Source organism: Plasmodium fragile (genome assembly GCF_000956335.1).
Source record: "Plasmodium fragile strain nilgiri unplaced genomic scaffold supercont1.5, whole genome shotgun sequence".
NCBI classification, from domain to species: domain Eukaryota; phylum Apicomplexa; class Aconoidasida; order Haemosporida; family Plasmodiidae; genus Plasmodium; species Plasmodium fragile.
The window spans coordinates 544,317-561,900 of record NW_012192585.1 but is presented as its reverse complement, the minus strand read 5'-3'; the positions used below and the strand labels follow the sequence as shown (position 1 = coordinate 561,900).

Sequence of the window (17,584 nt, the reverse complement as noted above, 5' to 3'; positions counted from 1 at the left end):
GGCGCACAGCTTTGCTACTCCTCGGCTGTTGCTCCTGTTATGCGTACAAGTGCATGGGCACATAGAACTCTCACGTACTTGCCTGCGCGAACTTCACTGTACATATATCTATCACGCATACGCAGGTAAAAAGTAAAAGGTACAATATATAAAAAAAAGGTCAAACAAGGAATCCTTTAACAATTTTTTTTTTCCTTCATAAAAGTCTCCCGCTCAATATCATGCGGTAAAAAGTGTTCATATAGCGTGTAAAGGAAAAAAAAAAAAAAAAAAATGAAATGAAACAAAATGCTTCACAGCTTTTTATATAGTTTCATATTTTTTTTTTTTTTTTTTTTTTTTTTTTGTTTCCAATTTTCGCTGTGCCCATTACGGCGAAAAATTTTTCATGCGAGAAAAAAAATAAAAAAATAAATAAAATGGTGGCAGAGACTTCTTCCGCGGGGTGGAGATAGCACTTTTTTGTCGTGTCAAGGGCCGACGGCGAAAACAAATCTTTCATACGTAACGGACAAAAACATGCCACACGAGGTATTATTGTGCCCGATTGGGGTTGGGCTGAGTAACAGCTGAGAAGAAACCGTTTCCCCCACAAGGTTACATAAAAAGCTGCAACGCTCAGGAGCGCACAACGCTCTTTTTTTCTTATCAGGGCTCTTATGCCTGGATGGGCATAATCTTGTTATAGGAAGAAGCATTTCGAAGTGGTTCATGGTACGACGGTAGGGAAAAGAACCCACGCATAAGGCACCTTTTTTATATGAGGGGAACAATAAGAATGGGCCAATGAGGAGAACTCTTATAAAAATGAGGGCTTTATAATGCCTGCCCCAGTCGCCCCCTCATGGGAAGTACATTGAATTGAACGTGCCTACTAGGGGCGGGTGAGAACATTTGAGAATGTATTCCCCCCACGTCAGCAGCATATGGGCCTCCTGACGCGACACGGCTTAAATCCTTTTTAATGCACGTATTATAGCTCCTGCATAAATACTCTACCTAAGGTCACCTACGAGCGCAGCCGTTCATATATCCCGTGTCATGTGGCCTTGTTTTTTAAGGGTCGCATTTTGGAATGCCATTTTTCACTGCACTAGGGGGACGGAAGGAAAAGGCAATCCCGTACGCGCGGCTTCAAATTATAAATGGGCAAGTATTAAACCATGCTCATATAAAAGTATATAATAGTCAGCACCGCATGGCGTGGTTTAAGGGTGCTCAGCCATTTAGTCCAAAGCCCACCATGAACTCGCTGCGGAATGAAATTTAAAAAATAGCTAATCAATTGAGTAAATCTGGTATTTCTCCTTATATGGCCATTTAAAAAAAAAAAAAAAAAAATATATTCTTTTCCCCACTTAATGAACTTACCCCCCTTTCGGCTGTTTCCCATTTTGTGGCTACAACAGGGGGAAAATGGAATGAAAAAAAAAAAAAAATCATCACAACAAAACATGGCCACGACCAACTTGTAAAAGCTGAGCGAGACTGTGGAGGATCGCACTGAGACGCCAGGAAAGTATTTCTTTCCAAAATGGCACATCATATGGAGAAAAAAAAAATAATAATAATAAAAAATAAAATAAAAAAGACCCGCCGGCGTTATTTCGAGGCAGGGTTTACACACGCTGTGCACATATATGTACATACATGAATACATGCGTCCGTATATTTATTTGCATACTTGTTCTTCCATTTGCATGACGCCAGCCCGGGCCAGCTCCACAACGCATAACAGGACAATCGAACGATGAGGCAGGATGGCGTTCAGGTTTAAGCGGGAAGGCTGCTACAGCAAAAACAGGCTAAGCGAGCTGTTCCGGAAAAACCAGAGCTTCGTCAACCAGCTCATGTACGATGTGACGGCCTTCCACTACGAGAACTACATGAAAAATAAAATTCGCCAAAGCATAATGAACAACTACAACAGTAAGGAGAAAATGTAAACAGGGGGGAAGGGAGAAGGGGCAAAGGGACATAGAAGAAAAGTGGACACAAGCCCCCATAAGGCTAACGCAACAGTGAACATTACTGTAGACGTGTATGCACGTTGCTGCCTCCTTCGACAGACGCCTGAGGGGGCATTTGGTTACCCCGTGACGAGTATTCATGGTGGAGCCCTGTCCCTTGGGCCAATATGCTATGTATATGCCTCGCATGTTCTCGCCCACATTTTGACCAATGACTCAAATTTTCCCCATTCCTCAGACATTGAAAAAATACAGTCCATGCTAAGTTTAATAAACGGCGATAAGGAAAATGCCTTCAAAATTAAAACGGGTATCTTTGCGCAATGGCCGCTCCAGCGGTTGTACCCCGCTGGTGTTGCGGGACACGTGACCAACAACCCTGCAACCATGAAACTTGCTACTTACTAACCTGCTTCTACTTTCCAATTCCCCCCATTCATATCCTCCCCAGGACACTTCTTCTTCCGAACCGGAGTGCCAGTTATAACGCCACACATCCAGCAGACCAACGAGTTCGCAGAAAACAACAACTACGTGTACAATTTTAAAACCATCAAAAAAAAGTACCTCAAAGATGCTTACGATTCGTACAAGCACAAAATTGGCGGGACCGACCCCTCCGTTCCCCTTTTTTACAAGCATAAGTGAGAACGGCATCTTTGTAACGGTTTGCAGGAAAAAAACAAGAATTATGTGCGCTCATCGGCATGACGTAGCTGTAGCTAGCCAAAATGTCATTATTCTGTGAAAAAAAAAAAAAAAAATTCCCAAAATGCCTGAACAGGTCATACAATTTGGAAATTTCTTTTGTACAGCGGAGAGAGATAGAGAGAAGGTGACCTACACATATGGGAAAAAGGGAAAGACATTCTCGAACGAATTGTCTCATCTGTGTAGAAGAACTTCTTTTTCCCCATATTTTTGTGTACCAACCCCTTTGCGCTTTTTCTCCTCCATTTTTGTTTTGATTAGTTCGTCGTTTTCATTGCTCCATCAACTTATCCCCATCATCCCTGATGGGTGAAAAGAAGCAACGTAACACGTTTTCGCATTTACTCATTGTTGTAAGTTCCGCACCTTGGTTCGTTCGGTGGGAGAACGGACAGAAAAGTTTTATAAATGTGCATCACGCATGCAACACGGGAAAATCAAAAAAGGGGGAAAAATAAAAAAAAAAAAAAAAACGGATAAGCTATTAATCGTGGAAAAACGCGGAGAACCGGCGATGCCGATCGAGCTGCCACTCTCACACCTGACGCAGCTGACCCGTCTTGGCCGAAACGCGCTTAAGGGTAACAGTTGCGGAAGGGTGAGGGGGAGTAACAAACAATGGAGGGATCACAAATGAACAGTCGTCGCCATCGACGAGGAGGTTTGTAAGCTGGTACGGGAGAAACGCACAAAGCACATTGGCTACCCGCACATCTTTGCCACTGCTTCCTACTTCTACCTATACTTCTACATCTACTTCATGAGAAAGTCGGCGTACACCTGGTTGAGGTCCACTTCCAAAAACAAATCATTGATCTCGTTCTCCACGGAGTTCAACTCCTTGAGCAGAATGAACGTCTCGTCCTTGGGTTTCTTCATAGAATATTTGTAAAAATTTAATTTAATTTTTTTGGACAGATACACCAAAATGAGGCGGATATTTTTGCACGAGTGCACGGAAACTTTTTTCTTTTTTTTTTTTTTCTTCTTTCCCAATTCGTTCATGTCGCAATTAGGCAAACAATGCACATGGTTCCACTTTTCATTTGCCATGCTGTACATATCATCGGAGGACATCTGTTCATCATTGTCTACATTTGGCATCAGGTGAGACAAATGGCTCAAATCGTTGGAGCTGCTATTACTAGCGTCGTCAGGGTCATCCGAAGAGTCAGAAAAAATTGCACCCATATTGTCTTTCGAAAAATTGTTGGAGAAACTACTCCTTACAGAGTTCACAGAGGAGCTACTTAAGTTATTTTCACACGAGGAGTACCCAGACAGCTGATTCTTGGTGTTTATTATGTACTCACTTAGGTAGTTGTCACAGTAGTAGAGGCTGTTCTGGACATTGTTGGAGTAGCCACTGTGGCGATCTCCTTGTTCATTTTCGTTTTCCATCTCGTCGAGGAATGTGACCTCTGCTTCGTTCGCTTGGATATTTCTGGTGCTGTTTTGAACAGGGGGGGTTGGGCTTGTACTTCTCGCGCTTCCTTCCCCAGTAGCTGCAATTGCCTGGTTCGCACTATTCGTGTCTGCCCCTGCGTCGGCGCCCAATTTGTGTTTCTTGTGAGGACTTGAGGGCGTGTATAGCTTTTCAATAATGTCGAGGAAGGCAATAAATTTTCCCTCTTCCGTTTTTGCTTTATTTTGTAGAGCGGTGTTCTTTATCATGTGAGATGGGGACATGCTGCTTACTTTGTTAAACGGATCATCCTCCTGATTGGCATTCAATAGAATGGTGATTATATCGTCCTTGTCGCCATCAGCGTTTTGTTCCATGAGGTTGGCACAGGAAGCGAAATAATCCTCCTCCCCATCCTTCAACACATTCTTTTTCGGTGTTCTACCATCCGGTTGGAAACTAACTCCTTCGATCATGTCCTCATTGGTTGCCAAATCCTTTTCCACGTTGCTGTCAAGTGCGTGTGGGGTGTCCATTGGTATATTTCCTCCCCCTACTCCCTGCATACGCACGCCCGGGAGACCACTTCGCAAAGGGGTGCCTCCAACATTACCGCCATTAATCTCCTCCATGTCGTTAAGGTCGTTCCTTTCCCCTCTGGTGTAGTTACCCATATCCTTGTGCGCTGAAAAGGAGTTCCTCTTTATGGAAATGTCTTTGAAGAAAATCCAGGAGTAAAAGTTGAGGAAGCTCACATTACGCTTGACCAAAATGTTGATGATAATGAGGAGGGTCTTTAGAAGAGAAAGCACATCTTCATTGTTGTACGAGTTGAAGTCATAAATATAAGTGTCCTCATCCTTGTCCACATTCTTTAAGTCCTCCACCGCAATCTTGTACTTCATACGCTCGACATGGTAAATCTGAAGTATGAGCGAAATGAATGTTGGGATGATGATATAAATTTCATTTTCGTCATTCTTAATGATGATGGTGCAAATTAGAATTAATATTTCTCTATACAACTTCAAGTCGGTGCAGAATTTTAAATACTCTGAAATATTTTCTGCAATTTTTGGCAGGTGAGCCAGGTAGAAATTTCGATTTCCTGCTAAAATGATCAGTGACAATTTGTTAATATAATTAATCCTTGAATTTATAATGTTAAATTTGAGGGAGAAAATGCTACTCGTGGGGACTAACAACAACTCATCAATATTGGACTCGTTGAGTTTTTTGAAAATGCTTGCCAATGCTTTGAAGCAACGTATGTCCACGTTGGTGATGTAGGCATACAAGTCAAAGGTAATTTTCTTTATATAATATTTGCAGTTGTAGTTGTAGTCGATAAGCAGATTCATGATCAGCAAAAAGGAGTAGCGGAAGAACACATTCTGAATACTGTTGTTATAAATGAGGGAAAGGTACTTGTTAAAATTTTCATAAAATAAGTTAACTGATGATTCACAAATATAGCTCTTCATCTGACTTGCGGCGTTTCCACTACCAGCTTGATTGTTGCCACTGGTGTGGTTGCTACTGTGTGATGTGGCGTGTGCAGCGGCGTTCCCTGTACCGTGAACAGCACCATGATTTGTACCACTACCGCTCGCTGTACCATCCCCCGAAGTGCCGCTATGCACTATAACATGATAAAAACAAAGAAGAAGGAAAGACAAGGCGTTGATGGCAGCTATCTCCGAATAATCATTAATGTTAAATGTTCTCTCTATAAGCTTCAAATTCTTCATATAATAACTTTTTGCATTTTTTTTTCTTTTTTTAAAAAAATTATTACTTATGAAATAATCCTGAACAATGTAATAAATATTAAAAGGCAGGACAAAATTTGGAAGAGGAGTTTGTACATTGTAATTATTTTTCACATTCTTGGAGTAGTAACTGTAAAGAGAAATCTGTATCAATATACTTATCTGCTCGAGGATAATTTTCTTTTGTAACTTGTCATTAAATACGTACTGATGATTATTTTCGATAACGAAGAGTATGTACAAAAACCAAAGGCTGCTCATAATATTTTGAGATGTCTGTGTAATTTTTTTTATGAGTGAAAACATAAAATCGATAAAGCAGTTGATAATTCTTTTGGTAAGTGTGCAAATGTTCAAATAAATGTGAAATACAAAATACATAAATTCATTTATGTTAATTTTTGTCTTATATTTTTCATAATAATTTAATAAATCATCCAAAATTTTGACCAATATATCATCATGAAATTCTGTTAACAGAGTTAGCGAAAATGATAATTTTTTTTTTTCGATAAATTCACCTGACTCGTTCATAACAATCATACTTTTTTTCATCGAGCTTTTTCCAAATTTTCCAATAAAATTAAATTTTTGTAACAATTTTTTTTCCCTTCTAAAGTATTCTCTTATTCTTTCCTTTCTAATTGTTTTTTTTCCGCTGCCCATGTTGATGTTTGCCCGTCCCATAATCGCTCCATTATCGTCAACGAAAGGGTCCACGTGCTCTTGTATAATTTTCTGCTCATCGTGGTCACTGTCGCTATCGCTATCGTCAAAATCACTATCGTGATCGTTCCCTTCATAATTGTACTCGTTGTACTCGTCCCTATCGTATTCGTTTTCACTGTCGTTGCCATCAGAGCTGTCATCATCATCGTCGTCGTCTTCGTCGTCGTAATCGTTGTCACCGACTGCAAGCTGCTCACCGTGTCCCATGCGCGCCACCCTCATGACGCCCTTCAAAAATCGGTTCCTGTGTTCATGTGTGTACGAAGCCGTGTCATCATCCGAATCCTCCGCCTTTTCCTGCTTGTACTCCTTCCTCTTCGCAATGTATTCCTTAAACAACGTATACAGGCTATCTATAAAGAGGAAGTCGTTTCTCGTCACAAAGTACAGCAATTTATTTATTGAAATTATATTCCGCAAGCACACTTTGAGTAGGAGTATCTTTTTGTTTCGCTTGGATCCTTCGATCGTCGTCCCATTACTCTTTAGCTTTCCTCTGTACAAGAAGGAGTGTTCTATTCGCTTGGACAAGGCTAGCGTACTGTCGTCGGTTTTCGTAAACGTGTTGTTGTCACTGTGAGCGTTGAAGCTGAGGCCTCTGGTCAAAGACCCCAAAGCTGCTGCTCCTCCTCCTGTGGTGACTCCCGCGCCCGTTGCCATATCCACGTCACCCATCATATTCGCCAACTGATTGCTGTTAAACGTTCTATTCTCCAAACCAGGCATGTGCTGGCGAGCGGCCCCCTCTCCTTGCATGTTGGTTCGTAGAAGACCTACTCCTGAATTGCCCCCTCCAAGGTTACCTCCTCTCTGTTGGCTTCCCCCCATGCCCAACGCATCTCCATGCATCGACATGGCCCCATCCATTTGAACCTTGTCATTTCCATAGCCAACATTTCCGTAGTACGCGCTTTTATAAGCCCCGCTCACCATGGCGCTATTCAAGTTGTCTCCCTTTCTGTACATCCCTTGAGCAACCACCTCGCTGCTGCCTTTGTTCAAATTTTCTCGATAAATATATTTGCCGCTCGGGTACGCCCCCACTGTTCCTACATTACCATGCGAGAATTCACCATCAACATTTGTGCCCCCTGGGAAGACAAAACTTCCGTTGTCCTCTGCGTAACTCTGACCCAGGCAATCGCTCTCTGATCCTAGCAGTTCGTTGCCACTTGCCAAGTGCTGGGCCTGCGCGAAGCTTTTGTCTCCTCCAACTGAAGCGACGCTTCCCATGTTTAGCGGTTCCACGACACGCCGATCCATGCCAAGGTTCTCCATGCTAAGGGGTTCTACACGCAGATGATCTACTGAAAGATTGTCCACACTTAGAGACCCCATGTGCTCATTTCCAACAGCTCCTGGCATCCTACCCCCATAAGCATAATCCCCTGTGGCGTACTGCCCGTAGGATGATGCACCCCGTTCAAGAGGGGCCGCTACGTTGCTGCCCAGCGCTTCCATGCCAAGTGCCTTATCCATGGCTGTATTGACCACTGCGTCCAATGCTGCGTCCGACTCTATACCTTCCCCTATATTCATGCGTAAAGTTCTGTCCGCTGTGCTACTCAAATGCATTGTGTCCTCCATAAAAGCGTCTTGGTTCATTCGAATGGCTTCCTCGGCGCGCTCGGCGCTGCTCATGCGGAGGGCATGATGTGAGTCGCTATTCATAGGTGTGTGTTTGACAGGACTTCCTGCATGTGCTAGTGCGCCTCCTCCTTGAACAAAGACATTACCAAACATACCAGGATCATTATTGCTGCTATTAAGTGGGTCGACTGTTACGCCAGCCTGGTCGACACTTCCAACAACAGCGGCACCTGTTCCAACGGGGCCACCATTCTCATTGTACATGCTACCATTATTATTATAAACGCTACTGTTATTGTTATACACGCTACTACTATTATTGTTGTAGTGGCTGCTATTTGGGGGTGCGTTACGATCATCCTGAGTGAGGAGACTTCTATTATTTCGGCAGTAGACTCTGAGTTTCTTCTTCAAGTAAGCATATAAATTAAAAATGACTGAAAAGAGAGTGGAAATATTTTTCTGCTGAACAGTAATAAATTTATCATCGGTTTTGATTGAAAAAACAGAGCAAAAAGCAGCAGTGGAAATTTTGCCTTCACATAAACTATTTTCAATATCATCAACAGTTATATTTTCATCGTATTCAAATCTGTTTGGAAATTTCATTTGTGCTTTTAATTCATCTTTGTAAATAATTTTAAATACTTCACTTAAAAATTCACAAAACTTCATAATAAAAAAAATATTTTTTTTTTTTTTTTCTGTTTCTGATTTGATAATGTATAACAGGTCCAAAAAGAAAACAGTCAGGTAGTACGATTTTACATCTTTTTCCACGATAATATTTTCAATAAGAAAAATAATTGTTTTGAGTAACTCTTTATAAATTACCTGTTCATTAAAATTAAATATGACTGTCATACTTTTCCTGAGGATGCTAAATATGAAGACATCATTTTTTACAAGGAGATTATTTTTATTAACTAATTCGTAATGGTACTTGCTGGCCAAAATAAATTCTTCATAATTGGTGTGTTTCATGACTTTACCAAATGTGATATCCTTCTCTAACACATCACATGAGAAGACATTTTTGTCTGTGTTCGTTTCGTATAAGGGGAGTATGTTCTTTATGAAATTTATTAACTGGATTTGCAGAATGTAATATTTCTTCAGGGTGAAGTAAAAGTAGAGGAAGAGGATGTGATGAATGAGTTGTCGGTAGTAGCTGTTGAGAATTTTTATGTAGTCCATTTTTTTATTCGAGCTGTATGCGCAGAAGAACATGTGTGCCATGAGGTTGATGACGTCTCGCTTGAACTCTAGCAGCATGCTTTGCTTGAGCAAATTCTTTTCCTTCTGCGAGGAGCCGCCGTTAGCGGGGGTACTAACGATGGCCGCATTAGTGTTGCTATTGTTAGCAGCATTAACCGCGTGTGCTGCGTGTGCTGCGTGTGTCGCGTGTGCCGCATGGCCGACCTTGTTGGTGTCGCTGACCCCGCTGGCCGCGCTCTCTCCAGCACTAGTGCCAATCTCCCCCACGTTCTCATTAATATAAATGATCTTCAAAAAGAGTAGGAAAAAGACATCGAGGTAGTTTCTAAAATAAGCTGCACTCATATTCCCCTCGGTGCAAATGTAGCACATCACAATCTGGAGGTTCTTTTCATAATTCTCTAGTGACATTTTGTTCCTGGCGTTATAAATTTTTTTACTGACTCTGTGTTTGTATAACCACAACATGAAATTTTCCACGCCCATGAAAAAGAAATGAATGTAATCAAATTTACACTTCAATTTTCGTAAGCACTTTTCAAAATTATTTTGTGTATTTGTGTGTTGGCCTGTGAGAGGCGGGCCGCCAAGTGTTGCGCTGCTACCCACCACTGCTACTTCTTCATAACTGGCACCTGCACTTGCTCCATGATCTCCTCCTCCCTCTGCGCTAGACAACAGCAACCCCTCCTCAATTTCATTAATTAAATCAAACATGTTAATAATTATATTATCCAATATGTAAGCCAAATTCTTTTTATTACTTTTTATATATTTAATCATGTAATAATTAATCAGGGTATTTCTGCGACTGTATAGCTTAAAAACATCATGAGTCAAATTATAAAAATTAGAGTGAATGATATGGTACTCACTGGTTTCATTATTTAAGATGAATTGAAGAATTACTCTCACGTTTATTGTTAATTCGTAATTGTCCTTGCACTTGAGGGAATTTCTTAAAATCTTCAAACAATAATTATTATCACAGAAAAAATACAAATAATTTATGTCGAAAAATATTTTTATGAATTTTTTATTTTTCCTTAACACCTTAATGTAGTGGAAAATGCACTTGACTATTTTATTCGCGTAAATCAATAGCCCTTCCATGAAGGATTTACTGAAGAGAAGTGCCTGTTCCGATTTTGAACAATTGTTGCGATGGAAATTGTTTCTCTTCTTTCCCTTCAGCCCTTCCACAATTCTCCTCTCGCTGTATTCTCCTCCTGAGAGGTTCATTTGATTTTTCACTTGGCTTTCTATCACATCGCTTACTGTTCCTCCGACAAGCGGCTCCCGCTGCTGCTCCCGCTGCTGCTGCAGCTGCTCCTGCTGCTGCAGCTGCATTTTTGACCCCTTCCTTTTCCCGTAGTACATTTTGCTCGCACCAACGGGACTGTCGGTTGTCACGTCCTGCCCAACGATCGGCTTGGAACTCTTTAGGAGTGATCGGTTAAAGTTTATTCTGACCACGTGCAGGAACAGGACACACCAGAAGTAAAATTTGTCCTGATTGTCAGTGGAGCAATTTTTTAAGATGTGTCTGAGGAAGAAGTAGCAGCTTCTGTTCACATGCTCCTTATCCACTAGAAGGTGAAAATTGTAAAAAAGAAAAATTCCGTACTCATAATTATTTGCGAAGAAGTAGAGGTCGCTGTTCTTTACAAATGCGTCGTTCAGGTTCCGCATCAGCTTGCGTCTATACTTGATCAGTATGGAGAAAAAGCGCTCGTCATTTTCGAGTTTAGCTCTGTAGTTATAGCTGTTGTGGCTGCCCTGACCGCTTTGCCCGAAGGTAGATCTCCCTGAGTAACCTCTACCCGTGCTCGCTACATCGTTGAGGGGCGATCTCGTACTAGTCACATCCATGGCGTAGTTCCTACCCTCACCTTCCGCCCTCTGCAAATGGGTAGCGTTGTAAATGCTGCTCGTGTTGGCAGAAGACCCGTCGTTCACGTCACTCTCAAACATCTTCTTCTTGACCTTCCTCTTCATATAATCCATGGAGGTATCGGCCATTCTTATTTTCAATTCCTTGTCATTGGTGTACTGTTCATATTTTATCCTATTGTCTTGTGTTTTGTACTCATCTTCTACGCCATTCGTTCTGGCTTCCCCTATTTTCTGCATTTTGTTCCTCTTCTCTTCCACGGGTGTCGTGACTTGGTTAGGGAAGCCCATGTGATTCTGTAGGGGCACTTGATTGGCTCCGCTTCCCCGACGAAGGATAGCACGATAGAAAGTGCTTTCCTTGGCCAGAAAGACGAAGCATCTGTTGAGGTAATAATTGTTGTAGTGCATGACGAAGAAGAAGAAGTAGTAGAGGGAGCTGTGCCTACGTGAGATAACTTCGTGCAAGTCCATAAAGTACTTATCGCTGATCTCCTTGACATGACTATATTTCACAAACAAGGAGAGCATGACCAAATTCAAGCGTCTCATCAATCTTAAAATGGCTACACTGAAGGAAAATAAAAAGTAAGTGTACACATAGCGATTCATTCTACGTAGAAAATCGACAAAGTAGGTCATAATATTCATAAGATTTGTAAACTGTTTTGTATACGTATCGACATTCTGCCTGAGCATGCCTTCATAACTCTTCAAAAGGAAATAAAAGGTACAAAGGAAAATACTCATAATATGGTCGAAGCTAATTAAATTTAAGGTCAGTACATTTTTGAAGAAATGCTTTATCCTCTTATCTCTTCTATTCTTATAACAAAAGTTCAAAAGGAAGAGAAAGATTTTATGCACGATTTGTTTGTTTATATTTACATAGTCCATATTTTTTAGCAGAGTGTAGAGTACATGTAAGACGCTCGGACAATTGTCGTGAAATTTATTCTCGAGGATGTCAATCATTGTTTCCACAAACACTTTATAATTTTCTATATTAATAATTCCTTCCTTAAGATTTTTTTCATCATTATTTTCGAATAAGTAAAGGTATTTAAAAATTCTTCTGTTCAATCCGATATCTCCTTTTTGTAGTAAAAAAATCACATTACGTGCGATGATTTTTTTACTTACATCGTTGAAGAGAACACATGGGCTGGTCGTTGACTCTAATTCTTCCTTCACCCCTCCCTGTGAACGTCCTGTTGTTCGTGAAGTGATCACTCCTTCCATATCACCACTGCCCATTTCTTCTACATTGCGTCGCTCCGGGTCAATATCATATCGGACCTTCTTCACGTCACTTCGAGGCAATGGAGAGGGGAAATCATCCCTCACATCGCTGCGTGACCCGCTGCCAAAATTACTCAACTCGGAAATGGGTCCATCAAACCCCTCCACTTCGTGCTTCTCGAGCATCTTCTCGTTGTCTTCATATTTTTCTTCTTTACTGACCATCGCAAATGAGTCCTCATGTTGATATTCATATGAAGCAGATCGATCGTCATTAATATCAACTTCGTGGTTACCGCTCCATAGTGCTTGGCTCATAGTTCCTCCTATTTTTCCCATGAGGGGGTTACTGCCATGACTTGCCTTGGTCAATCCTCCACTGTATTCTCCACTACCTTCCTCCTCTTGGTCATTATCACTGTGATACCTCTTCTTAGAATTTCCTCTTTCATATTTTTCACTTAAACGTAGAGGAGCCGCAACCCCATCTTCCGTCACTCGATCTTCTGCTACCCGTCCATTTCTCCCTTGTAAAGTGCGCGCAGTGTAGGAAGCGGACCTGGCCACAGCTGAGTCAATAGCGGCATGCTCGACATTTCTACCACCATAATCAGCACTGGCTTGGTTATGTTGGTAGTCTCGTGGAATATAATCAATACTTCTTCCTCCTGCCCAAGGAGCTCCCCCTTTTTTGCGGCTTCTTAAATTTACCTGACTGAGGGGAAAATTGTTAATGAGCAAACTGAGCGTGATCCGCTGGTTAATAATATTCTTATCCTTGAGGCAAAAGATTATTGAAGACAAAACCAAGTCATCCTTGAAAGGAAGAAGCATGTTAATTCTGTCCTTGGAAAGTAATTGAATTTGAGGACTGAAGGAAGTTTCTAAAAAGTGTAAAATGTTTGTCCTGATTTCTGTATGCCTTAGTAGGAGTAGCCATATGTTATTAAAAAATATTTTTTCCCCAATATAATTATTAATGGAGTAAATGTATAGTAATATATTATTGTCACTATCTACCACATTAAAAAGGGAAAGGAGTAAAGCGTATGCGAATATGTAAACATTTTCACGTAAATTCAATATGCTCCTTATATTCTTAAAATAAACGGTCTTCAAATTAATTGTACAATGTAACATAAATTCAAAAATTCCAGAGCATAAAATGTGAATGCTATTTATAAAGAAACTTTTTTCTGCCTTTTTAAAAATAACTGAGTATATGATTAAGGCTTTGGAGTGAACTCCGGATGGCAGCAGTGGATTAAGACATTGTGACAATCGCCTGAACAGCAAGAATTTTGACGCCACGTCCACAAAGATGTCGTACTTCTCGATGGTCAAATATAATTTTTGTAAAATGTTACTTAGGTCTGCCCATTCTTGTACCTTTTCAAATAGCAACAGGATGTTTGTTATGTCGTTGTTCAGTTTTTTCCTCAGGATCCTCTTAGACCCGTCCGGCTTTTTTATCATCTTGCGATACTCTGCTCGGTGACTCCGTGAAGCGGTTAAGCGGCTACTCCGTTACGCGGTTACTCGGTTAAGCGGCTACTCCAGCAGCGCATGTCGAGCAACGGGGGGGAACAAAAAATAACACAATAAAGGGAGCGTCACGCGGGATGGCTGCTCCACGGGCAAAACAAAAAATAAGAAAATGAAGGGGTACGCTCAGATCATGTAAAAATGTCGACAGGGGGTACACATACATATACATACATATGCATATACGTATATATGCACGAATGCGCGGTCAGGTAGGCTAGGCCAGACACCCAATTAGGTAGCATTGCGCTGTGACGCATGTCAACCCCGCCAATGGGGTAGTAACTGCGTTGTCACATCCGCCCCAGCCACACCCTGCAGAGCTGTTCGCGTCCACAGAACTTGTATTTGCCCTAATCCCCAACAGGCCACCCTGGGGATGCTAGGAAGTTTATAACATGTGGAAGGAATTCACGCACGAGCATGCAGGTTTTACATAATATGGTAACAACTGCTCAAGTGAATTGTTACGCCGTGTTTGGCTTTCCTCCACAATTGCTTTTCTGCTGTGGAGAAGAAAAAAAAAAAAAAATAAAAAATAAAATAACTGCTTCTTCGCGCTGGGAAGAAAAAGTTTTGCAAAATGGGAAAAAAAAAAAAAAAAAAAAAAAAAAAAAAGAAACAGCAAAGCGCGTGTACCGCATAAAACATGCGCAACTATGAATATACATATTTTTACATACACGGCGATACGTATATTCCCTCGTTGGGAAATCGCTTGACAGAAGTTGGTTTTTTCTCCCTTCTGTTCCCTTCGTCGCCAGTTCGCCCTTTTTTACCACGTTTTTTTTTTTTACGACTTTTTTTTTTTTTTTTTTTTTTTTTCCTGCCGCATGTTCACCAAGTGCCGTGAATTTATTTCCTAAACGGGAGTTCACGTTCCCAACGTTGAATGTCATGCCGGGGTGCCTTTTCCCTCCCTTGCGGTTCCCCTTTTCTCGCTCCGCGGCTATACCATAAAACCACCAAACCGTGTGCACTTTACATTTTTATGCAGCACGTATGCCCCTGTTCACAATACAGTATTGTGGGGGAGTTGCCGTACCGCCGCCCAGTTGTATGCTTTTTTAAAACCAAGCAAGAACCACTAATCATGACGATGCACGAAATTCTGATTTGGAAAAACATGTTGCCCCCACTCATCGGATCGGCATATGACTTGGTCATGCGGCTTTGCCTTTCATCTACGTTTTTTTGTTGTTGGAAAATTTGTTTTAAAAAGGGAGAAAAAAAAACGATTAAAAAAAAAAAAAAAAAAAAAAAGTAACACGGAAAAAAAAACAAAATAAAATAAACTTGACAACATGCAGCCAGAGCAATTAGCCACCACGTGACACACGACGGCTGAGGGAACAAATGGAAAAAGAGTTGTGGGGGTCTTACGATAAAATTTGTGCATACCCATACGCATTGGGTGATATGCAGTTATGCACTTGCGTGGACGCTTCTTCACCCCCCTCGTGTGTATATGCGGTAGTGTCAGAAGGGCGATAGAGGTCTGTCTCGTCCACGCGGCGGTCAGCAAGGAACCCACTCCCGTGTTCAAGAGGAATGCCAGGCGGGAAGCCCAATGGCACTTCGCACGAGAAAGTGCTTAGTTCACGTGTTGGCTCGCCTGTTCACCAACCTGCTCGGTCACTGCTTCACGCTGTTGTTGGGTCGTTACTTTGTCTGGCCCCCCTCGCAGGTGCAGTATGACCGGGCAGTGGTCGGAGCCGTAAAAGTTTTTGTGGAACACGCTGTACCCATGTATTTCAACCTTTTCCACGTGGGGCATGAAGGCCCTGGACACGATGAAGTGGTCGATGCGCATGGCTTTGTTGCAACTCTTCCCCATGAGGAAGGGGCAGCGCCACGTGTATATATTGTCATTTATATCACGAGTCCCTTTATCGGTGGCCCCTTTACCGGTCTCCCCTTTCTTGCTGATGTCTAGGTTTGCCAAGTGCCTATACGAGTCGACGAGATCACCTGCGGAGAGGATACCCATAAAATTTTTTCGTTCAAAATCGGTGCAACCAGGTTGCCCCACGAATTCCTTAGGTACGTTCCCCTTTCTCATTCTTCTAAACTCAGCAGGGTGCGATAAGTCTATGTCTTCCGGTGCGATGTTAAGATCGCCTGTCCACACCAAGTTCTTTTTTTTATTCCTCACAACGGACACGAACTCCTTTAACTGCTCATCGAACAATCTCCTTCGCTCAAACTTCACTGCGTCAAACCCATTGTTGGGTGTATATGTACTTAACAGATAAAACGTGTTGAACTCCACAATGATCACTCTACCCTCCTGATGATGTTCGCTCGGGTCAGAATCAAAGCAGAGATTGTAACGAATGGACTTGACCGGTATGCTCTTCTTTATTAAGATCAGCTGACCACTGTATTTTATATTGGCTAAACTGAAATACGCATTGTAGTTTTTAAAATCTTCTTTTAAAATTTTTTCCATCACTTCAAAATCAAGTTGACTTTTTTGATCCGTGTTTTTTATTTTTCCTCTGTCCCTTTGTCCATGTTTTGAATTTTTCAAGTCAAAAAGGTTAAGGGCTGGTAAACGTACCTCCTGAAAACACAACACATCCGCATTGATTTGATTAAAAAATTTCATGAAGGCATTCCACTTGTCCTTATTTTTGTATCTTACCGTTATGCTATTCATGTTCCATGTAACAATTGTTTTTACTTGTTCCTCTTCTTCTTTTTTTATTTCCCCCGATTGGACATTTTCCATCGCCTTTAAAATGGCTGTGCCGAGTTTTTGCTTGCCCTCCGCTGCACACACACAGGATGAAGAAGCGGCCGGTGTGTCATCCTTCTCAATCTTCACCTGCTCTATTTTTTCCTTACTAATCGGGACACCCTTTTCAATCTTCACCTGGTCGTAGTTTTCCCTCGCTGCTGCTTCCCCAATCGGGACAATCTTCGTCCTCTTGACCGGCTCGCACGACTCCCCCAATTTCCCCTCCTCAACCTCCTTCCTCTTATTTGATTGAATTTCTTCCAACATTTTTACCTGACCTGTGCAGGCATTTAACGTCTTCAACTGCTGTGCAGGTAACTGCGTGTGCACCAGTTTGACGATGCCCTGGCGGGTGGAGAAACTCTTGATTGGAATACAAAGGGAGATAAGGCTTGCTCTTGCACGTAGCATTAATTAAGAGCGCCAGTCTTTTCCCAACGGGGTGTGAAGTCCATCGAAGTGTTTACATCCGCCCGCGTGTTCGCCTTTCAACAGGGGATGTGGCCGAAGCGAGGGTTGTTGCGCCCTTTTGTATTAAAGTTGGGTGGACCGAATAATCCTCGCGCACAGTTCAGCTACGTAACAGAGTAGCAGCGTTAACAGCACGTGTAACCACCCCGATGAGCAACAATCCACCAGGCGGGACAAAGCAAATCGCTACGTGGGGAAAACGCGCAAAGCCCAGTTCGGTCTCCACGCGGGGCACAAATATTGGCCATACCTCTAGCTCGTGCAATCGTTTAGCAATTCCGCGCGCGAAAAAAAA

General features: G+C 41.9%; 3 protein-coding genes across 3 annotated transcripts; 1 reads left to right on the top strand and 2 right to left on the bottom strand.

Annotated features, from left to right (window-relative positions):
- Positions 1–1,760: 1,760 nt before the first annotated feature.
- Positions 1,761–2,618, top strand: AK88_00699 (uncharacterized protein; the record flags this gene model as incomplete). Its single annotated transcript, XM_012478345.1, has 3 exons — positions 1,761–1,929; positions 2,209–2,280; positions 2,422–2,618. The coding sequence occupies 3 exons, from the start codon at positions 1,761–1,763 to the stop codon at positions 2,616–2,618; spliced, it is 438 nt and encodes a 145-aa protein (XP_012333768.1).
- An 816-nt stretch (positions 2,619–3,434) lies between these two features.
- AK88_00698 (uncharacterized protein) lies at positions 3,435–14,006 on the bottom strand (the record flags this gene model as incomplete). The annotated part of the gene is made up of 1 exon (XM_012478344.1): positions 3,435–14,006. One exon carries the CDS (start codon positions 14,004–14,006, stop codon positions 3,435–3,437), a length of 10,572 nt encoding a protein of 3,523 aa, XP_012333767.1.
- A 1,663-nt stretch (positions 14,007–15,669) lies between these two features.
- On the bottom strand, positions 15,670–17,085 carry AK88_00697 (uncharacterized protein; the record flags this gene model as incomplete). The annotated part of the gene is made up of 1 exon (XM_012478343.1): positions 15,670–17,085. One exon carries the CDS (start codon positions 17,083–17,085, stop codon positions 15,670–15,672), a length of 1,416 nt encoding a protein of 471 aa, XP_012333766.1.
- Positions 17,086–17,584: the final 499 nt, after the last annotated feature.